This window comes from Ranitomeya imitator, chromosome 4 (genome assembly GCF_032444005.1).
Source record: "Ranitomeya imitator isolate aRanImi1 chromosome 4, aRanImi1.pri, whole genome shotgun sequence".
Taxonomy (NCBI): domain Eukaryota; kingdom Metazoa; phylum Chordata; class Amphibia; order Anura; family Dendrobatidae; genus Ranitomeya; species Ranitomeya imitator.
This window is the reverse complement of record NC_091285.1, coordinates 368,751,211-368,775,271: the sequence shown is the minus strand read 5'-3', so window position 1 is coordinate 368,775,271 and position 24,061 is coordinate 368,751,211. Positions and strand designations below refer to the sequence as shown.

The 24,061-nt window shown below is 51.4% G+C and overlaps 1 protein-coding gene across 1 annotated transcript in view; it reads left to right on the top strand.

The window, feature by feature from the left end:
• LOC138676167 (cadherin-related family member 4-like) overlaps positions 1–24,061 on the top strand; it is a 245,039-nt gene that overhangs the window by 123,657 nt on the left and 97,321 nt on the right. The window contains exons 13-14 of the mRNA XM_069765150.1: positions 3,777–3,957; positions 5,079–5,238. Coding sequence (XP_069621251.1) covers positions 3,777–3,957; positions 5,079–5,238 — 341 coding nt within the window. The remainder of the gene's footprint in view (positions 1–3,776; positions 3,958–5,078; positions 5,239–24,061) is intronic.

The window sequence follows — 24,061 nt, the reverse complement described above, 5'->3', positions numbered from 1 at the left end:
TATTTTCTGAAAATGAGAAATGGCTCAAAATTACAAAAAAATGCAGTGCTTGAAGACCTCAAAAAGTGCGAAGAAAACAAGATCATAATCATTTAGAAACAAGAGTACTAATGTGTTAACTTAGGAAGAGTTCAGAAATCAATATTTTGTGGAATAACCATGATTTTCAATCACAGCTTTCATGCGTCTTGGCATGTTTTCCACCAGTCTTTCACGCTGCTTTTGGTTGACTTAATGCCACTCTTGGTGCAAAAATATAAGCAGTTCTTTGTTTCATGGCTTGTGACTATCCATCTTCCTCTTGATTACATTCCAGAGGTTTTCAATGGGGTTCAGGTCTGGAGATTAGGCTGGCAGGATTTTGATGTGGGGGTCCCTCATCCACACAATGACTGACCTAGCTGTGTGGCATGGTGCATTGTCCTGCTGGAAAAACAGAGTTGGGGAACATCGCCTGAGGAGAAGGAATCTACTGTTTTTCCAGGATAACCTTGTATGTGGCTTGATTCATCTATCCTTCACAAAGATTAACCTGCCCAATTCCAGCCTTGATGAAGCATACCCAGATTATCACCAATCCTCCACTAAGTTTCACAGTGTTTGCAAGACACTGTGTCTTGTACGTCTCTCCAGGTCTCCCTCAAATCATTAGATGACCAGGTGTTGGGCAAAGCTGAAAATTAGACTCATCAGAGAAGATTACCTTACTCCAATCCTCAATGGGCAAATCCTTATGGTCTTTGGCAAACTTCAGCCTGGCTCTCCTTTGCTTCTCATTGATTAAATGCTTTTTTTATAGCTTTACATGACTTGAGCCCTGCCTCTAGGAGCCTATTACGCACTGTTCTTGCCATGCACTTCACCCCAGCTGCCATTTGCCATTCCTTTTGTAGGTCACTTGATATCATCCTGCGGTTGCTGAGTGACATTTGAATAAGATGACGGTCATCCCTGTCAGTGGAGAGTCGCTTTTGCCCTCTGACGGTCGTTATCTTTGCTGTCCCCAATGTTTGCTGCTTGACCTTGTTATATTGGACTGAAAATTTTAAGGATGGAGGCAACATGACGTTAACCGTATCCCTATGATAGTAAAGCCAGAATTGAGCCCTTCTTTTCCTCACTCAAGCCTTTTCTTTTGAACTCCTTTGGCATGGTTAAAAGTTATTTTTTCATTCCTATTACTTTTGGGATATTACTAGCACTTGTTTTGCCATCCAGCTTGTCGTATTGCAAGAGGATTGTGAAGACCACAGCAGTGTTTTTTATACTTTCCTTCCTAAAATAAGATTGGGTTCAGTTGATCACCTAATAAGAAGCCCGTTAAGTAGAATCAGATGTACTCTGGTTGGAATTCAACTGGCACAGGAATGGAATGGCTGTCAGCCATGTAGAGAAGCTGATTTTTATAAAACAGTGCAGTGGTCTGTCACGGCAACTACTTCTGCGGCCGTGCCTACTGACGGGACCACTGCTGCTCCCCCCTCTCATACTTACCCGATGCGGCGCACTCCTCCTGCAGGCATGCATCCTCTCCTTCATTCTTCTCCGCTCCCTGGTTCTCGTCGGGTGCGCATGCGCACCGCCCACTCCAGCACTTCCTCTCTGATTTACAGATGCTCTGTATCTCCTCTCTGTGATCCTGGGGGACTGTGACCCGGAAGTCCTTCAGCACTCCATTTATTTAAGGCGATTCCTTAATCTGCTCCTTGCTTGTCTGTCATTTGTACTTCTGTGACTCAGGTCTACCTTTGTCTTTGCTCTGCCTGTTCTGAGTCTCCGCTCTGTCCAGCCAGTTCAGCTTCTCTGCCTTTCCCAGGCTTCCTTGTCTCCTCGTCCAGTCCAGCCTTCCCAGTGTCTGCTCCATACTCTGTTAGTCTGGTGTCTCTGTCCTGCTTCCTTTGTGCCTTCCCCTTCCCAGTGCTCCATTGGTCTCGCCTGTATTCAGCTCTAACCAAACTGTACTTCATCTTACCTCGCTCTGTCCGTCCTATGCCCAGCTTCTCTATTTTGTACCTTCTACTACCTGTCCCCGGGTTCCAGCTTCTGCAGCAATAGTCTCCCTTGGGTCTGCCACTAACGCTCCCTGTATAAGGGGTGGTCTACCTGGTCAGCTCACCCTTGAGAGGTTCATTGACGTGGATCTTCGGGTCCACTCCAGGTGTTCCAAAAGATCTCACAGGTCTCTTAATTTTTGCCAGAGCTGTATATGTGAAAATCTTAACAATTGACTGAGTTAGCAGGAGGAACTATTTGGCAATTATATTTTTATTTTCACTCACTTGTATAGCACCAGTGATTTCACATCGATTTACAGACATAATCCCTGTCCCCCTATAAGTGTGTCGAAGGAAACTAGAACACCCATAATAAAATCATGCATTTAAGGGGAGAACAAACAAACTCCTTGCAGTTGTTATCCCTGGTGGAATTTGAACCCAGGACCCCAGCGCTGCAAACTACAGTGCTAATCACTGAGCCAATGCTGTCTAAGTAGAGTGCATGAGATTAGTGAAATATGTCACTATCAATAAGAATGCATAGCAAGCTCTCGGCTTGGATATCAATTACCATAATATTCTATATTGCAGGAAAGGAGAGTTGAATGCAACAAAAATAATTTGTCCTCTTTGCAGTGGTTTAGTATGAACTGATTACCATATATACTCGTGTATAAGCTGAATTTTTCTATTGATTTTTTGTGCTGAAAATGCCCCCCTCGGCTTATACACAAGTCACTGTCAAGAAAGCTGGCTGGGGAGGGGGAGCGGCAGAGCAGTGGCAGGAGCCGGTGGCTGTGGCTGTAACTGTGCAGCGGCTAAAGAGAAATGAAAATTAATTTCTCTTATTGCGTACAGTGACAGCTGCAGCTGCAGCCACCGGCTGCCAGAAGACATCATACTCACCCTCCTCTGTGCGGTCGCAGCATCTCTTTCGTCCCAGCGCCTGCAGCTCTTCCTGTGCTGAGCGATCACGTGGCACCGCTCATTAAGGTAATGAATATGCACATGTCTCCACTCCCATAGCCGTGGAGTGAATATTCATTACTTTAATGAGCGGGGCCACGTGATCGCTCAGCACAGGAAGAGCTGCAGGCGCCAGGACCAGCGATGGCATGGAGGAGGGTGAGTATGATTTTTTTGTAATAGGAAGGTTGCAAACTGGGATGGAGGGAGTCGCGCATACAATGACGGGACGGGGGGAGCCATGCATACAACGATGGGACCAGGGGAGCCATGCATATGACAGGACCAGGGTAGCCATGCATACAAGGATGGGACCGACAGACCAATGCATACAATGATGGGATGGGAGAGCCACACATACAAGGACAGGAAAAGGGGAGCCACGCATACCAGGAAAGGATGGGGGGTGAGCCATGCATACCAGGACAGGATGGGAGAGCCACACATACCAGGACAGGAAACGGTGAGCCACGCATACCAGGAAAGGATGGGGGGTGAGCCATGCGAACCAGGACAGGATGGGGGGAGCCACGTACCCCAGGACAGGAAGGAGGGTGAGCCACGCATAGCAGGACTTTGGCAAGGGAAGCCATGCATAGCAGGACAGGGATTGGGGGACAATTCATACCCAGCTTATACTCGAGTCACTAAGCTTACCCAGTTTTCTTTGGCAAAATTAGGTGCCTCGGACTATACTCGGGTTGGCTTATACTCGAGTATATGTGGTAAATGATATTCTATTGTCCAATTGTCTGAAAAATATATTCATTTTGAAAATGTTTTTTTTTTAACTTTCAACTTTTTATATGTCAGATTCTGGAGAAATCAAAATAGCCTATGTGTTAGACTATGAAGATCCGAATATTGTTCATGAGCAGAGATTAATCGTCCATGCATTTGATAATGACAGAGTTCATATAACAGCAGCAGAACTAACAGTGAGACTAATTGATGTTAATGATAACTATCCACAATGTGAAGGCTACCCCAACATGTGAGTACAAGATTCAATTCTATTCAACTGATTACAAACAGCAGGTACTATAATGCAGTCATACTGTTAACCAGCAGTAAATACAACTTTAATCATGTGCAATTGTCTAATAAATTGCTGGTAGCTATACGGCACTCCTGTAGTGCGAAGAGGTGCCCAAGTAGAGTTCCAACCCTTAAATTATATAGTAGAGAAAGTTTGGCATTCAGAAAGTTGTGGAGAAAAATAGATAACTTATTTAATAGGCAATCTGTATTAAATTAATGTTTTGGTCCTACATTGGACCTTCATCAGAACTGATTGCTGGATGGGTGACCAGGAGCATAGTGTTAGCAATAGCACTTGGAATTGGCATGGCGCCATTCCAGAAGCAACATGTGTCACAATACCCAGCACTATTGCTAACACTATTAAAAACACAGCAATCGCCTATACTAATACAGACCCTAGAATAACCCATGAATAATGAACCCAAGCAAAACTCAAGATCAAAACCCTTTAGAGCACACCCCATAGTTTGAACTACAACTAGAAATATAGACCCCATACCAGACTCCTACACTTTCTTCATTTGAATAATCTCACTTTACCATTATAGAAAACATACACACATGTGTTATTTGTCCTTATTTGGTCAGATGGTAGGGCAGGTTCTCCATAAAGCAATTTTGTAATGATCTTAGTCTTGCAATGGCCCGGATTAACAGCAAAATCTTTGACCGAGGATCTCTATAAACTCACGTTTCTTCTCTTAAAGTTTCAGAAGCATTTTAAAATAACCAAAGCCAGATAAGTTCCTCAGTCTTTGCGGAAGATAAAAATTAACATATCAACTGAATAGAAGCCGACCTTTGGTTCTCAGCAATGGCCAGTGTACAGAATTGTGGTCCTACACAACTGCCATTGGGTTGCAGTGTGTCAGACCCCAATGATTTGATATTTATGACTGATATCATTATCAAAGTAGTGGGCAAATCAGTTGACTTGATGTTACAGAATATGTCTTTGTCTTGGCATCAGTAGCCAGCAATTGCCACTAGTACTACGATCAGTTTTTTTTATATATATATTTTATTTGCTGTGAATATTATGTACTTTACTATGTCTTTGATTTCTATTAGGATTCAAGTTGCTGAAACAACTGCCATAAACAGCCCTTTGCTGCAAATTGTATGTGTGGATAAAGACATAGAGGAACCAAATAATGTTCTCAGTTATAAGATGAATCCTTTGGATGAGTTTTCAGCAAAAAAGTTCACTCTCATTGGCAATACAATTATTGTGAGTAAAATATAATATGAACAGTGCACAGTTATCTTTCAATATGACAACCAATTATTACAGCTTCCTGAAAGTAAAATAAAAAATAAAAATTCAATAAAACGTGCAAGTCAAATAATTAGTCACACACTTCAACTACTATCTACAATTGGTTGGTTCAGAGGTACAGTAGAATTTGCACCTTTTAGTTCTAATGTCTGAGGCAAATAGAATGATTATGCGCCCAGTAGGGACTCTGCCGTTAGACCTTTAGATTTTTTAAAGGGTTTATTAATACGAAATAAACCCTTTAAAAAATATTCTAGATGCTGTTTGTGAAGCAAACCTGTATTCAGTTCCACAGATACTGAATGCGGTTCTCTAAGAGTGGGGGTAGAGCCTAAACAGCGTGCGCACTCCTGGCTGAATCCCATGCATCAGTAGGTTACCTCAGTCACAAAGTGCACAGTGCACAAGCTCTGTCAGCTGTTAGTTGTCAAGCTCTGTAGAGAGACAGCAGCGCATATAAAATAGGGCAATACCGCCTGGTAAGGGATAGGTATAAGTGATGGTAGCACTTGCCTTAAGGTGTTGTGGTCAGGCACAATACCTAAGCATGGAAAGGTGCTGCTGCCCTGTCACTGGCTGGAAAAGTTCTTCCTGCTGCGGGAATGAAGAGTCTTAAGATTCCAAAACGTTTTTTTACTAATACCAACGTGTTTCTGCACCGGACCAGTGCCTTTTTCAGGGTATAAAAACCAAGTGAGCAGAGTGCAACAACTGGAGGCTTTCAAAAGGAAAAATGGCTCCAAAAACCATGAAAAACACTCCTAAAGGAGAGAAAGAGGAAGACACAAACATTGTATTGACACAAAGAGGGTGGAGCAGTTAATGAAGTGGGGAAAAAGGTAAAAAGAAGGGCGGAAGGAGAGGTGAGCAGGGAAGAAAGTTAAAACATGATCGGGCAGATTGATATGTAAGATGTAGAGATAGAAAGATGTCAATATAAAGAATTGTGAAATTATATAAATGTAAAAAGTTCTAGTACGAAAAAAATGAAAAATAAAAAAAAAATAGAAAATTAAAAGGATAGTGAGACGATCAAGATTAGTACTTGTCTCAAGGTAGGATTGATTTAACTAATGTCAGGAGATTCATGTGTGTGAATTTATGAGAATCCAGAGTTATGTGAAGAAGAGAAAAAAAGGGAAAAAAGGACGAGAAATTTTAAATAGTTTGTGTAAAAAAATTAAATTAAGCGATCGCGCTCTGTGTCTTGTGGGGAGGAAAGGAGTATCGAAAAGTATCACAATGAGAACTGTGACAATAAAAGATGGATCAAGATTAGTGATGAGTAGTGTTGAGCGATACCTTCCGATATCGGAAAGTATCGGTATCGGTTTGGATCGGCCGATATTCAAAAAATATCGGATATCGCCGATACCGATACCCGATCCCAATGCAAGTCAATGGGACCAAAATATCGGAATTAAAATAAACCCTTTCTTTCCTTGTAGGTTCATTCTACATGAAGGAAAACAACTAAGAATAATGCCGGATGTATTTGGGGAGGTGGCGGAGACATTAAAGTCATAGAGGTTTATCCCAATCAAATAGAATAGCATGTTTTTTGTTTTTTTTTAAGACGTTCGGAGTGACAAAGATATTGACTATGTAAATTTTTTTTTTATTTTGTCAGATATTGATGTTTCACTATTCCACGCCCTTCCCCTTCTTTTTTTTCTTTTTTTTTTTCTTTTCCCACACTTTCATCTTCATCATCATCAGCATCTTTGACATCAACTTCTTCACCTTATTCATCTTCTTCTTCATCTTCTACCTATTTTTTTTTTTTTATTACATTCTTCATATTCATTTTATTCAACTATTATTATTCTTCTTATTCTACATATTCTTTTTATTCCACTGTTATTATTCTTCCTATTCTACTTCTTCATCATATTCTCATTTGTGACAGGCATTCCCGTAGTTGTTATCTATAAAAGTTTGAAGATTACACCTTCCGTTCTGCCAGTCACAAAAGTTACATTTGTCCGCGTTCAGTTTGGCCTGCAGCATCAGGCTTTATCCAGGGGCACCACGAGGAGGAACGGACTCACCCCCATACACTGCTTAGTCTTCTTCTGCATATAATTTAGATAATATCTTTTGCTCTGATATTAAGTCTTATGCTTAATGTTCTTCTGCTCTTTGTTCTGCAGCCTCTTGTTCTTCTGCTTCTCGGTCTTCCATGTTGTCGTCTCCAGGGTCGTCGTCTCCAGTGTCGTCATCTCCGCCGTCGTCGTCGTCGTCATCGGGGTGGTCTTCCGTGTCGTCGTCATCGTGGTGGTCTTCCGGGTCGTCGACGTTAGGGTCTTCAACTTGGAAATGTAGCAGAAGGTACAAGAAGGCTGAGAAAATGCCAAGAACCAGCTGATGGAACTGGAACTCGGATGGCTACCCGAAGGTTCAAGAGCCTATGGAACTACCGAGGACCAGCTGACGTTACTGGAACCCGGTTACTAAGCAGGAGGTACCCGTGCTAAAAAGCACTACCAAGGACCGCCTGACGTTGACGGAACTCGGATACCCAGAAGGAGGCACCTAAGCCAAAGGCTCTGCCCGGAACCAGCTGACGTTACTGGAACCAGGATGGGGAGCAGAAGGTACAAGAGCAAAAGACACTGCCGAGAACCAGCTGACGGTACTGGAACCCGGATGGGTAGCCGAAGGTCCAAGAGCCAATGGAACTACCGAGGACCAGCTGACGTTACTGGAACCCGGTTACTAAGCAGGAGGTACCCGTGCCTGAAAGCACTACCAAGGACCACCTGACGTTGGTGGAACTTGGATACCCAGAAGGAGGCACCTAAGCCAAAGGCTCTGCCCGGAACCAGCTGACGGTACTGGAACCAGGATGGGGAGCAGAAGGTACAAGAGCAAAAGACACTGCCGAGAACCAGCTGACGGTGCTGGAACCAGGTGGTGGACCCGAAGGCCCACAGGAGAGGAGAGAACAGCTAGGCCGCGAGGCAGCCGCAGTTACCGAACCCCAACAGTCCTACAGGGGGAGCTGGGCCTACTGGCACTACAGAACCAGCCTTGACTACCAGTTCACGCAGCCCACATAGGAAGCTCCTAAACTGGAGGCACCCTGGAGTTGGCTAACCCGACCGCACCACGACGAGGCAAGCATAGGTGTCTCAGTGAGCTTGACACAACCCGGAAACAGCTGACGGTGCTGAAACCAGGCTTGGCACGAGGGAGTACCTGTGACAAAAACACTGCCGAGAACCAGCTGGCGGTGCTGGAACCCGGATGCGTTGCCCCAGTGTGCAAGAGCCAATGGCACGACCGAGGACCAGCTGACGGTGCTGGAACCCGGTTACTAAGCTGTAGGTGCCCGCGCTTAAAAGCACTACCAAGGACCGCCTGGCGTTGGCGGAACTCGGATACCCAGGAGGAGGCACCTAAGCCAAAGGCTCGGCCCGGAACCAGCTGACGGTGCTGGAACCAGGTGGTGGACCCGAAGGTCCACAGGAGAGGAGAGAACAGCTAGGCCGCGAGGCAGCCGCAGTTACCGAACCCCAACAGTCCTACAGGGGGAGCTGGGCCTACTGGCACTACAGAACCAGCCTTGACTACCAGTTCACGCAGCCCACATAGGAAGCTCCTAAACTGGAGGCACCCTGGAGTTGGCTAACCCGACCGCACCACGACGAGGCAAGCATAGGTGTCTCAGTGAAGTTGACACAACCCGGAAACAGCTGACGGTGCTGAAACCAGGCTTGGCACGAGGGAGTACCTGTGACAAGAACACTGCCGAGAACCAGCTGGCGGTGCTGGAACCCGGATGCGTTGCCCCAGTGTGCAAGAGCCAATGGCACGACCGAGGACCAGCTGACGGTGCTGGAACCCGGTTACTAAGCTGTAGGTGCCCGCGCTTAAAAGCACTACCAAGGACCGCCTGGCGTTGGCGGAACTCGGATACCCAGGAGGAGGCACCTAAGCCAAAGGCTCGGCCCGGAACCAGCTGACGGTGCTGGAACCAGGTGGTGGACCCGAAGGTCCACAGGAGAGGAGAGAACAGCTAGGCCGCGAGGCAGCCGCAGTTACCGAACCCCAACAGTCCTACAGGGGGAGCTGGGCCTACTGGCACTACAGAACCAGCCTTGACTACCAGTTCACGCAGCCCACATAGGAAGCTCCTAAACTGGAGGCACCCTGGAGTTGGCTAACCCGACCGCACCACGACGAGGCAAGCATAGGTGTCTCAGTGAAGTTGACACAACCCGGAAACAGCTGACGGTGCTGAAACCAGGCTTGGCACGAGGGAGTACCTGTGACAAAAACACTGCCGAGAACCAGCTGGCGGTGCTGGAACCCGGATGCGTTGCCCCAGTGTGCAAGAGCCAATGGCACGACCGAGGACCAGCTGACGGTGCTGGAACCCGGTTACTAAGCTGTAGGTGCCCGCGCTTAAAAGCACTACCAAGGACCGCCTGGCGTTGGCGGAACTCGGATACCCAGGAGGAGGCACCTAAGCCAAAGGCTCGGCCCGGAACCAGCTGACGGTGCTGGAACCAGGTGGTGGACCCGAAGGTCCACAGGAGAGGAGAGAACAGCTAGGCCGCGAGGCAGCCGCAGTTACCGAACCCCAACAGTCCTACAGGGGGAGCTGGGCCTACTGGCACTACAGAACCAGCCTTGACTACCAGTTCACGCAGCCCACATAGGAAGCTCCTAAACTGGAGGCACCCTGGAGTTGGCTAACCCGACCGCACCACGACGAGGCAAGCATAGGTGTCTCAGTGAAGTTGACACAACCCGGAAACAGCTGACGGTGCTGAAACCAGGCTTGGCACGAGGGAGTACCTGTGACAAGAACACTGCCGAGAACCAGCTGGCGGTGCTGGAACCCGGATGCGTTGCCCCAGTGTGCAAGAGCCAATGGCACGACCGAGGACCAGCTGACGGTGCTGGAACCCGGTTACTAAGCTGTAGGTGCCCGCGCTTAAAAGCACTACCAAGGACCGCCTGGCGTTGGCGGAACTCGGATACCCAGGAGGAGGCACCTAAGCCAAAGGCTCGGCCCGGAACCAGCTGACGGTGCTGGAACCAGGTGGTGGACCCGAAGGTCCACAGGAGAGGAGAGAACAGCTAGGCCGCGAGGCAGCCGCAGTTACCGAACCCCAACAGTCCTACAGGGGGAGCTGGGCCTACTGGCACTACAGAACCAGCCTTGACTACCAGTTCACGCAGCCCACATAGGAAGCTCCTAAACTGGAGGCACCCTGGAGTTGGCTAACCCGACCGCACCACGACGAGGCAAGCATAGGTGTCTCAGTGAAGTTGACACAACCCGGAAACAGCTGACGGTGCTGAAACCAGGCTTGGCACGAGGGAGTACCTGTGACAAGAACACTGCCGAGAACCAGCTGGCGGTGCTGGAACCCGGATGCGTTGCCCCAGTGTGCAAGAGCCAATGGCACGACCGAGGACCAGCTGACGGTGCTGGAACCCGGTTACTAAGCTGTAGGTGCCCGCGCTTAAAAGCACTACCAAGGACCGCCTGGCGTTGGCGGAACTCGGATACCCAGGAGGAGGCACCTAAGCCAAAGGCTCGGCCCGGAACCAGCTGACGGTGCTGGAACCAGGTGGTGGACCCGAAGGTCCACAGGAGAGGAGAGAACAGCTAGGCCGCGAGGCAGCCGCAGTTACCGAACCCCAACAGTCCTACAGGGGGAGCTGGGCCTACTGGCACTACAGAACCAGCCTTGACTACCAGTTCACGCAGCCCACATAGGAAGCTCCTAAACTGGAGGCACCCTGGAGTTGGCTAACCCGACCGCACCACGACGAGGCAAGCATAGGTGTCTCAGTGAAGTTGACACAACCCGGAAACAGCTGACGGTGCTGAAACCAGGCTTGGCACGAGGGAGTACCTGTGACAAGAACACTGCCGAGAACCAGCTGGCGGTGCTGGAACCCGGATGCGTTGCCCCAGTGTGCAAGAGCCAATGGCACGACCGAGGACCAGCTGACGGTGCTGGAACCCGGTTACTAAGCTGTAGGTGCCCGCGCTTAAAAGCACTACCAAGGACCGCCTGGCGTTGGCGGAACTCGGATACCCAGGAGGAGGCACCTAAGCCAAAGGCTCGGCCCGGAACCAGCTGACGGTGCTGGAACCAGGTGGTGGACCCGAAGGTCCACAGGAGAGGAGAGAACAGCTAGGCCGCGAGGCAGCCGCAGTTACCGAACCCCAACAGTCCTACAGGGGGAGCTGGGCCTACTGGCACTACAGAACCAGCCTTGACTACCAGTTCACGCAGCCCACATAGGAAGCTCCTAAACTGGAGGCACCCTGGAGTTGGCTAACCCGACCGCACCACGACGAGGCAAGCATAGGTGTCTCAGTGAAGTTGACACAACCCGGAAACAGCTGACGGTGCTGAAACCAGGCTTGGCACGAGGGAGTACCTGTGACAAAAACACTGCCGAGAACCAGCTGGCGGTGCTGGAACCCGGATGCGTTGCCCCAGTGTGCAAGAGCCAATGGCACGACCGAGGACCAGCTGACGGTGCTGGAACCCGGTTACTAAGCTGTAGGTGCCCGCGCTTAAAAGCACTACCAAGGACCGCCTGGCGTTGGCGGAACTCGGATACCCAGGAGGAGGCACCTAAGCCAAAGGCTCGGCCCGGAACCAGCTGACGGTGCTGGAACCAGGTGGTGGACCCGAAGGTCCACAGGAGAGGAGAGAACAGCTAGGCCGCGAGGCAGCCGCAGTTACCGAACCCCAACAGTCCTACAGGGGGAGCTGGGCCTACTGGCACTACAGAACCAGCCTTGACTACCAGTTCACGCAGCCCACATAGGAAGCTCCTAAACTGGAGGCACCCTGGAGTTGGCTAACCCGACCGCACCACGACGAGGCAAGCATAGGTGTCTCAGTGAAGTTGACACAACCCGGAAACAGCTGACGGTGCTGAAACCAGGCTTGGCACGAGGGAGTACCTGTGACAAGAACACTGCCGAGAACCAGCTGGCGGTGCTGGAACCCGGATGCGTTGCCCCAGTGTGCAAGAGCCAATGGCACGACCGAGGACCAGCTGACGGTGCTGGAACCCGGTTACTAAGCTGTAGGTGCCCGCGCTTAAAAGCACTACCAAGGACCGCCTGGCGTTGGCGGAACTCGGATACCCAGGAGGAGGCACCTAAGCCAAAGGCTCGGCCCGGAACCAGCTGACGGTGCTGGAACCAGGTGGTGGACCCGAAGGTCCACAGGAGAGGAGAGAACAGCTAGGCCGCGAGGCAGCCGCAGTTACCGAACCCCAACAGTCCTACAGGGGGAGCTGGGCCTACTGGCACTACAGAACCAGCCTTGACTACCAGTTCACGCAGCCCACATAGGAAGCTCCTAAACTGGAGGCACCCTGGAGTTGGCTAACCCGACCGCACCACGACGAGGCAAGCATAGGTGTCTCAGTGAAGTTGACACAACCCGGAAACAGCTGACGGTGCTGAAACCAGGCTTGGCACGAGGGAGTACCTGTGACAAGAACACTGCCGAGAACCAGCTGGCGGTGCTGGAACCCGGATGCGTTGCCCCAGTGTGCAAGAGCCAATGGCACGACCGAGGACCAGCTGACGGTGCTGGAACCCGGTTACTAAGCTGTAGGTGCCCGCGCTTAAAAGCACTACCAAGGACCGCCTGGCGTTGGCGGAACTCGGATACCCAGGAGGAGGCACCTAAGCCAAAGGCTCGGCCCGGAACCAGCTGACGGTGCTGGAACCAGGTGGTGGACCCGAAGGTCCACAGGAGAGGAGAGAACAGCTAGGCCGCGAGGCAGCCGCAGTTACCGAACCCCAACAGTCCTACAGGGGGAGCTGGGCCTACTGGCACTACAGAACCAGCCTTGACTACCAGTTCACGCAGCCCACATAGGAAGCTCCTAAACTGGAGGCACCCTGGAGTTGGCTAACCCGACCGCACCACGACGAGGCAAGCATAGGTGTCTCAGTGAAGTTGACACAACCCGGAAACAGCTGACGGTGCTGAAACCAGGCTTGGCACGAGGGAGTACCTGTGACAAGAACACTGCCGAGAACCAGCTGGCGGTGCTGGAACCCGGATGCGTTGCCCCAGTGTGCAAGAGCCAATGGCACGACCGAGGACCAGCTGACGGTGCTGGAACCCGGTTACTAAGCTGTAGGTGCCCACGCTTAAAAGCACTACCAAGGACCGCCTGGCGTTGGCGGAACTCGGATACCCAGGAGGAGGCACCTAAGCCAAAGGCTCGGCCCGGAACCAGCTGACGGTGCTGGAACCAGGTGGTGGACCCGAAGGTCCACAGGAGAGGAGAGAACAGCTAGGCCGCGAGGCAGCCGCAGTTACCGAACCCCAACAGTCCTACAGGGGGAGCTGGGCCTACTGGCACTACAGAACCAGCCTTGACTACCAGTTCACGCAGCCCACATAGGAAGCTCCTAAACTGGAGGCACCCTGGAGTTGGCTAACCCGACCGCACCACGACGAGGCAAGCATAGGTGTCTCAGTGAAGTTGACACAACCCGGAAACAGCTGACGGTGCTGAAACCAGGCTTGGCACGAGGGAGTACCTGTGACAAGAACACTGCCGAGAACCAGCTGGCGGTGCTGGAACCCGGATGCGTTGCCCCAGTGTGCAAGAGCCAATGGCACGACCGAGGACCAGCTGACGGTGCTGGAACCCGGTTACTAAGCTGTAGGTGCCCGCGCTTAAAAGCACTACCAAGGACCGCCTGGCGTTGGCGGAACTCGGATACCCAGGAGGAGGCACCTAAGCCAAAGGCTCGGCCCGGAACCAGCTGACGGTGCTGGAACCAGGTGGTGGACCCGAAGGTCCACAGGAGAGGAGAGAACAGCTAGGCCGCGAGGCAGCCGCAGTTACCGAACCCCAACAGTCCTACAGGGGGAGCTGGGCCTACTGGCACTACAGAACCAGCCTTGACTACCAGTTCACGCAGCCCACATAGGAAGCTCCTAAACTGGAGGCACCCTGGAGTTGGCTAACCCGACCGCACCACGACGAGGCAAGCATAGGTGTCTCAGTGAGCTTGACACAACCCGGAAACAGCTGACGGTGCTGAAACCAGGCTTGGCACGAGGGAGTACCTGTGACAAAAACACTGCCGAGAACCAGCTGGCGGTGCTGGAACCCGGATGCGTTGCCTTGCCTATTAAAGATTGTCTTCCTAGAGCCCCAACTAGCGGTGTTGGAGCAAAGGGTAAGCAGGGGGAGATGAGTGTAGGCCGAAGCCTGCACTGGAGGCAGCTTTGTGTCTGCGTTGCGTTTGCAGGACACTTTGCCGGCTACACACTGGGGGAACAGCTGGCGTTGCTGAACCCCACTAACACAATGGCGTGTGTTTTTCTCTGTGCAGCTAGCACTTGCGGGCAAAAACTAGCGATGTTAGAGCCCGTGTTGAAGCAGGAGGAGGAGGAGAGGAGCAGAGTGTAGGCCGAAGCTTAGTTGAACCAATTTCAAAGGAAACCTTTAACCCCCCCCTCAGGTGTTACAAAGTACAAGAGACACACCTTGTGCAGTATTAATGCTGCACAAGTGAAAGGTTGCTCTATTAATTTGTCTACTTGCACACGCTGAATGAAAGACATACACAATTTACCCCATTCTACAGTCAAACTGTAGTGGATGCGTGACTTGGTTTTTTGATGAGACGCAGCACAGGTGTCCAAAATAACGCCTTGGTGCTTGGAGCAGCTTCCTGAGCGTTGTTATTTGCTGTACAGGAGTCTGCGCTCTTGTGTTATCCCTTGGCAATGCCCTGTTAGCGCTGCCCATCTTATGACATCATTTCATGTTGGCCGGTGCGGTTAACGATGGCCATAAATCCCAGACCCACAGTGTCTTTTCATAAAGCCACACTGCGGTGCTGGGATTCGTGGCCTTGAGCAGTAAATATTTTGGCCGCTCACACACGTCCTTACACCTGCTTCAGACTGGGCGGCCTCTGCTGATCCCTTCTTGCATGCCGCGGCCATGAGGCTGCACAGTCTGAAGAAGGCTGAAGGAGATGAGTTAAGACAGGCGAAGATATGCACTGCTCGTGCCCATCAATCACACCCTCGCAGTCAAAATAATTAAGACAACGAGGAGCATTTTATTCAGGCAGGGCGGACGAACAGGCGCAAGTAGCCAACCAATGATGTCAGAAGACGGGAAGCGCTACCAAGGGGGGTGCTGCGTATCATTAGAAAGGAAAGTCACACCTCAGGGACAGTGGAATGGTCTCAAAGAGACACATTTTGTACGTGTTGAGTTCCACGTGGGCAAGGAGAAAACATCAGCCACCTTGTACAAATGCAGCAGTACTGCTGTACAAGGTGGCTGTTATACATAGAAACACCTGGGGGTGGGGGCCAGGCTCCCTTCAATTTCAGTTCATGTGCCTGCGTGGCGTTTGCAGGTCACGTTGCAAGCTGCACAGCAGGGGAACAGCTGGCGGTGCTGAACCCCACTAACACATTGGCTGGTGTTTTTCTCTGTGCAGCTAGCATTTCCGGGCAAAAACTAGCGGTGTTTGAGCCCAGGGTCAGCAGGAGGAGGAGGAGAGGAGCAAAGTGTAGGCCGAAGCCTGCACTGGTGGCAGCTTTTGGTCGGTTGTGCCAGCGTGGCTTGTGCTGGACACGATGCCGGCTACACAGCGGGGGAACAGCTGGCGTTGCTGAACCCCACTAACACATTGGCTGGTGTTTTTCTCTGTGCAGCTAGCATTTCCGGGCAAAAACTAGCGGTGTTTGAGCCCAGGGTCAGCAGGAGGAGGAGGAGAGGAGCAAAGTGTAGGCCGAAGCCTGCACTGGTGGCAGCTTTTGGTCGGTTGTGCCAGCGTGGCTTGTGCTGGACACGATGCCGGCTACACAGCGGGGGAACAGCTGGCGTTGCTGAACCCCACTAACACATTGGCTGGTGTTTTTCTCTGTGCAGCTAGCATTTCCGGGCAAAAACTAGCGGTGTTTGAGCCCAGGGTCAGCAGGAGGAGGAGGAGAGGAGCAAAGTGTAGGCCGAAGCCTGCACTGGTGGCAGCTTTTGGTCGGTTGTGCCAGCGTGGCTTGTGCTGGACACGATGCCGGCTACACAGCGGGGGAACAGCTGGCGTTGCTGAACCCCACTAACACATTGGCTGGTGTTTTTCTCTGTGCAGCTAGCATTTCCGGGCAAAAACTAGCGTTGTTAGAGCCCAGGGTCAGCAGGAGGAGGAGGAGAGGAGCAAAGTGTAGGCCGAAGCCTAGTTGAACCAATTTCAAAGGTTACCTTTAACCCCCCCTCAGGTGTTACAAAGAACAAGAGCCACTCCTTCTGCAGCATTAATGCTGCACAAGTAAAAGGTTGCTCTATTAATTTGTCTACTTGCACAAGCTGAATGCAACACGTAGACTATTTAGCCCATTATACTGTTTAACAGTAGTGGAGGCGTGACTTGTCTTTTTAAAGAAAAGCAGCACAGGTGTCGAAAACACCTTTTTGCATGGGCGCAGCTTCCTGAGCGTTGTTAGTTGCTGTACAGGAGTCTGCGCTCTTGTGATCCTTTGGCCATGCGCTGTGAGCGCTTCCTGTCTTATGACCTCATTTCATGTTGGCCGTTGCGGTTAGCGATGGACATGAATCCCAGACCCACAGTGTGTTTTTAAAAAATCACACTGCGGTGCTGGGATTCGTGCCCTGGTGCAGTAAATATGTTTGCCGCTCACACATGTCCTTACACCTGCTTCAGACTGGGCGGCCTCAGCTGATCCCTTATCGCATGCCGCGGCCATGAGGCCGCACAGTCAGAAGAAGGCGGAAGGAGGGGAGTGAAAACAGGGGAACATATGCACTGCTCGTGCCCATCAATCACACCCTCGCAGTCAAAATATATGAGACAACGGGGGGCGTTGTGTCGGGCAGGGGGGACGCACAGGCACAGCCAGCCAACCAATGATGTCAGGAGACGGGCAGCGCTAACAATGGGGGTGCTGCGTGTCATTACAAAGGAAAGTCACACCTCAGGGACATTGTAATGGTCTCTAATGAGACACATTTTGTACGTGTTGAGTTCCACGTGGGCAAGGAGAAAAAGTCAGCCACCTCGTACAAATGCAGCAGTACTGCTGTACAAGGTGGCTGATATACATAGAAACACCTGGGGGGGTGGGGGGCAGGCTCCCTTCAATTTCAGTTCATGTGCCTGCGTGGCGTTTGCAGGTCACGTTGCAAGCTACACAGCAGGGGAACAGCTGGCGTTGCTGAACCCCACTGACACATTGACTGGTGTTTTTCTCTGTGCAGATTGCATGTCCGGGCAAAAACTAGCGGTGTTAGAGCCCAGGGTCAGCAGGAGGAGGAGGAGAGGAGCAAAGTGTAGGCCGAAGCCTGCACTGGTGGCAGCTTTTGTTCTGTTGTGCCAGCGTGGCTTGTGCTGGACACGTTGCCGACTACACAGCAGGGGAACAGCTGGCGGTGCTGAACCCCACTAACACATTGGCTGGTGTTTTTCTCTGTGCAGCTAGCATTTCCGGGCAAAAACTAGCGGTGTTTGAGCCCAGGGTCAGCAGGAGGAGTAGAGGAGCAGAGTGTAGGCCGAAGCCTAGTTGAACCAATTTCAAAGGTTACCTTTAACCCCCCCCTCAGGTGTTGCAAGGTACAAGAGCCACACCTTGAACAGCATTAATGATGCACAAGTCAAAGGTTGCTCTATTTAATTTTGCTCCTTGCACACGCTGAATTAAACACGTACACTATTTAGCCCATTATACTGTCAAACAGTTGTGGAGGCGTGACTTGTCTTTTTAACGAGACGCAGCACAGGTGTCAAAATTTGCACCTAGGTACTGGGCGCAGATTCCTGAGCGTTGTTATTTGCTGTACAGGAGTCTGCGCTCTTGTGTTATCCCTTGGCAATACCCTGTTAGTGCAGGCCGTCTCATGACCTCATTTCATGTTGGCCGGTGCGGTTAACGATGGCCATAAATCCCAGACCCACAGTGGCTTTTCCTAAAGTCACACTGCGGTGCTGGGATTCGTGGCCTTGTGCAGTAAATATGTTCGCCGCTCACACATGTCCTTACACCTGCTTCAGACTGGGCGGCCTCAGCTGATCCCTTATCGCATGCCGCGGCCATGAGGCCGCACAGTCAGAAGAAGGCGGAAGGAGGGGAGTGAAAACAGGGGAACATATGCACTGCTCGTGCCCATCAATCACACCCTCGCAGTCAAAATATATGAGACAACGGGGGGCGTTGTGTCGGGCAGGGGGGACGCACAGGCACAGCCAGCCAACCAATGATGTCAGGAGACGGGCAGCGCTAACAATGGGGGTGCTGCGTGTCATTACAAAGGAAAGTCACACCTCAGGGACATTGTAATGGTCTCTAATGAGACACATTTTGTACGTGTTGAGTTCCACGTGGGCAAGGAGAAAAAGTCAGCCACCTCGTACAAATGCAGCAGTACTGCTGTACAAGGTGGCTGATATACATAGAAACACCTGGGGGGGTGGGGGGCAGGCTCCCTTCAATTTCAGTTCATGTGCCTGCGTGGCGTTTGCAGGTCACGTTGCAAGCTACACAGCAGGGGAACAGCTGGCGTTGCTGAACCCCACTGACACATTGACTGGTGTTTTTCTCTGTGCAGATTGCATGTCCGGGCAAAAACTAGCGGTGTTAGAGCCCAGGGTCAGCAGGAGGAGGAGGAGAGGAGCAAAGTGTAGGCCGAAGCCTGCACTGGTGGCAGCTTTTGTTCTGTTGTGCCAGCGTGGCTTGTGCTGGACACGTTGCCGACTACACAGCAGGGGAACAGCTGGCGGTGCTGAACCCCACTAACACATTGGCTGGTGTTTTTCTCTGTGCAGCTAGCATTTCCGGGCAAAAACTAGCGGTGTTTGAGCCCAGGGTCAGCAGGAGGAGTAGAGGAGCAGAGTGTAGGCCGAAGCCTAGTTGAACCAATTTCAAAGGTTACCTTTAACCCCCCCCTCAGGTGTTGCAAGGTACAAGAGCCACACCTTGAACAGCATTAATGATGCACAAGTCAAAGGTTGCTCTATTTAATTTTGCTCCTTGCACACGCTGAATTAAACACGTACACTATTTAGCCCATTATACTGTCAAACAGTTGTGGAGGCGTGACTTGTCTTTTTAACGAGACGCAGCACAGGTGTCAAAATTTGCACCTAGGTACTGGGCGCAGATTCCTGAGCGTTGTTATTTGCTGTACAGGAGTCTGCGCTCTTGTGTTATCCCTTGGCAATACCCTGTTAGTGCAGGCCGTCTCATGACCTCATTTCATGTTGGCCGGTGCGGTTAACGATGGCCATAAATCCCAGACCCACAGTGGCTTTTCCTAAAGTCACACTGCGGTGCTGGGATTCGTGGCCTTGTGCAGTAAATATGTTCGCCGCTCACACATGTCCTTACACCTGCTTCAGACTGGGCGGCCTCAGCTGATCCCTTATCGCATGCCGCGGCCATGAGGCCGCACAGTCAGAAGAAGGCGGAAGGAGGGGAGTGAAAACAGGGGAACATATGCACTGCTCGTGCCCATCAATCACACCCTCGCAGTCAAAATATATGAGACAACGGGGGGCGTTGTGTCGGGCAGGGGGGACGCACAGGCACAGCCAGCCAACCAATGATGTCAGGAGACGGGCAGCGCTAACAATGGGGGTGCTGCGTGTCATTACAAAGGAAAGTCACACCTCAGGGACATTGTAATGGTCTCTAATGAGACACATTTTGTACGTGTTGAGTTCCACGTGGGCAAGGAGAAAAAGTCAGCCACCTCGTACAAATGCAGCAGTACTGCTGTACAAGGTGGCTGATATACATAGAAACACCTGTGGGTGGGGGGCAGGCTCCCTTCAATTTCAGTTCATGTGCCTGCGTGGCGTTTGCAGGTCACGTTGCAAGCTACACAGCAGGGGAACAGCTGGCGTTGCTGAACCCCACTAACACATTGGCTGGTGTTTTTTCTCTGTGCAGCTAGCATGTCCGGGCAGAAACTGGCGTTGTTTGAGCCCAGGGTCAGCAGGAGGAGGAGAGGAGCAAAGTGTAGGCCGAAGCCTGCACTGGTGGCAGCTTTTGGTCGGTTGTGCCAGCGTGGCTTGTGCTGGACACGATGCCGGCTACACAGCGGGGGAACAGCAGGCGGTGCTGAACCCCACTAACACATTGGCTGGTGTTTTTCTCTGTGCAGCTAGCATGTCCGGGCAGAAACTGGCGTTGTTTGAGCCCAGGGTCAGCAGGAGGAGGAGAGGAGCAAAGTGTAGGCCGAAGCCTGCACTGGTGGCAGCTTTTGGTCGGTTGTGCCAGCGTGGCTTGTGCTGGACACGTTGCCGACTACACAGCAGGGGAACAGCTGGCGGTGCTGAACCCCACTAACACATTGGCTGGTGTTTTTCTCTGTGCAGCTAGCATTTCCGGGCAAAAACTAGCGGTGTTTGAGCCCAGGGTCAGCAGGAGGAGTAGAGGAGCAGAGTGTAGGCCGAAGCCTAGTTGAACCAATTTCAAAGGTTACCTTTAACCCCCCCCTCAGGTGTTGCAAGGTACAAGAGCCACACCTTGTGCAGCATTAATGCTGCACAAGTAAAAGGTTGCTCTATTTGTTTTGCTCCTTGCACACGCTGACTAAAACACGTACACTATTTAGCCCATTATACTGTCAAACAGTTGTGGAGGCGTGACTTGTCTTTTTAACGAGACGCAGCACAGGTGTCAAAATTTGCACCTAGGTACTGGGCGCAGATTCCTGAGCGTTGTTATTTGCTGTACAGGAGTCTGCGCTATTGTGATCCCTTGGCCATGCGCTGTGAGCGCTTCCTGTCTTCTGACCTCATTTCATGTCGGCCGTTGCGGTTAGCGATGGACATGAATCCCAGACCCACAGTGTGTTTTTAAAAAATCACACTGCGGTGCTGGGATTCGTGCCCTGGTGCACTAAATATGTTTGCCGCTCACACATGTCCTTACACCTGCTTCAGACTGGGCGGCCTCATCTGATCCCTTATCGCCTGCCGCGGCCATGAGGACACCCAGTCTGAAGAAGGCGGAAGGAGATGAGTGAACACAGGCAAACATATGCACTGCACATGCCCATCAATCACACCCTCGCTGTCCAAAAAAATAAGACACCGAGGGCCGTTGTTTCGAGCAGGGGAGATGCACAGGCGCAGCCAGCTAACCAATGATGTCAAAAGACGGGCAGCGCTAACAAGGGTGGTGCTGCGTGTCATTACAAAGGAAAGTCACACCTCAGGGACATTGTAATGGTCTCTAATGAGACACATTTTGTACGTGTTGAGTTCCACGTGGGCAAGGAGAAAAAGTCAGCCACCTCGTACAAATGCAGCAGTACTGCTGTACAAGGTGGCTGATATACATAGAAACACCTGTGGGTGGGGGGCAGGCTCCCTTCAATTTCAGTTCATGTGCCTGCGTGGCGTTTGCAGGTCACGTTGCAAGCTACACAGCAGGGGAACAGCTGGCGTTGCTGAACCCCACTGACACATTGACTGGTGTTTTTCTCTGTGCAGATTGCATGTCCGGGCAGAAACTGGCGTTGTTTGAGCCCAGGGTCAGCAGGAGGAGGAGAGGAGCAAAGTGTAGGCCGAAGCCTGCACTGGTGGCAGCTTTTGGTCGGTTTGTGCCAGCGTGGCTTGTGCTGGACACGATGCCGGCTACACAGCGGGGGAACAGCAGGCGGTGCTGAACCCCACTAACACATTGGCTGGTGTTTTTCTCTGTGCAGCTAGCATGTCCGGGCAGAAACTGGCGTTGTTTGAGCCCAGGGTCAGCAGGAGGAGGAGAGGAGCAAAGTGTAGGCCGAAGCCTGCACTGGTGGCAGCTTTTGGTCGGTTGTGCCAGCGTGGCTTTTGCTGGACACGATGCCGGCTACACAGCGGGGGAACAGCTGGCGGTGCTGAACCCCACTAACACATTGGCTGGTGTTTTTCTCTGTGCAGCTAGCATTTCCGGGCAAAAACTAGCGCTGTTTGAGCCCAGGGTCAGCAGGAGGAGTAGAGGAGCAGAGTGTAGGCCGAAGCCTAGTTGAACCAATTTCAAAGGTTACCTTTAACCCCCCCCTCAGGTGTTGCAAGGTACAAGAGCCACACCTTGTGCAGCATTAATGCTGCACAAGTAAAAGGTTGCTCTATTTGTTTTGCTCCTTGCACACGCTGACTAAAACACGTACACTATTTAGCCCATTATACTGTCAAACAGTTGTGGAGGCGTGACTTGTCTTTTTAACGAGACGCAGCACAGGTGTCAAAATTTGCACCTAGGTACTGGGCGCAGATTCCTGAGCGTTGTTATTTGCTGTACAGGAGTCTGCGCTATTGTGATCCCTTGGCCATGCGCTGTGAGCGCTTCCTGTCTTCTGACCTCATTTCATGTCGGCCGTTGCGGTTAGCGATGGACATGAATCCCAGACCCACAGTGTGTTTTCAAACAATCACACTACGTGGCTGGGATTCGTGGCCTTGTGCAGTAAATAGGTTTGCCGCTTACACATGTCCTTACACCGGCTCCAGACTGGGCGGCCTCAGCTGATCCCTTATCGCCTACCACGGCCAGGAGGGCCGCACAGTCTGAAGAAGGCGGAAGGAGATGAGTTAAGACAGGCGAACATATGCACTGCTCGTGCCCATAAACCACACCCTCGCTGACAAAATAAATATGACAACGAGGGGCGTTGTTTCTAGCAGGGCGGATGCACAGGCGCAGCCAGCTAACCATGATGACAAAAGACGGGAAACGCTACCAAGGGGGGTGCTGCGTATCATTACAAAGGAAAGTCACACCTCAGGGACAGTGGAATGGTCTCAATGAGACACATTTTGTACGTGTTGAGTTCCACGTGGGCAAGGAGAAAAAGTCAGCCACCTTGTACAAATGCAGCAGTACTGCTGTACTAGGTGGCTGTTATACATAGAAACACCTGGGGGGGTGGGGCCAGGTTCCCTTTTAATTTCAGTTCCTGTGCCTGCATGGCGTTTGCAGGTCACGTTGCCGGCTACACAGCAGGGGAACAGCTGGCGTTGCTGAACCCCACTAACACATTGGCTGGTGTTTTTCTCTGTGCAGCTAGCACTTCCGGGCAAAAACTAGCGGTGTTTGAGCCCAGGGTCAGCAGGAGGAGGAGAGGAGCAGAGTGTAGGCCGAAGCCTGCACTGGTGGCAGCTTTTGTTCTGTTGTGCCAGCGTGGCTTGTGCTGGACACGTTGCCGACTACACAGCAGGGGAACAGCTGGCGGTGCTGAACCCCACTGACACATCACCTAGTGTTTTTTTCTGTGTAGACAACACTTCCAGGTGGCAACTGACAGTGTTGAAACCCAGGGAATCAAAGAGGAGCAGAGTGTAGGCCGAAGCCTGCAGTGGAGCAAGTTGAAAGGGAACCTTTAACCCCCCCCCCCAGGCATTTGTTGCTGAAAGAGCCATCTTGTACAGCAGTAATACTGCACATGGAAAATGGTGGCTCCGAAAATTATGCTCCTTGCAAACGCTGAAGTACACACTCATATAATGTGTCCCCTCACACCGTCAAACCATCCCGGAAGTGGGACTTTCCTTTGTAATGTGACACAGCACAGCCGTCATTCCAACCCCCTTGGTGCCGGGCACCACCTCCTCAACGTTGTTTGGTTCTGTCACGGAGCCCGCACTGTAATGTTATCCCTTGGCCATGCACAGTTAGCGGTGCCCGTCTTCTGACATCATGTAGGTGTCAGGCTGGCAGTGCCTGTGCGTCCAAGCTGCCCGAGATCCAACCTTGCAGTGTCATCTAATGTAGTCCCACTGCGGGCCAGGGAT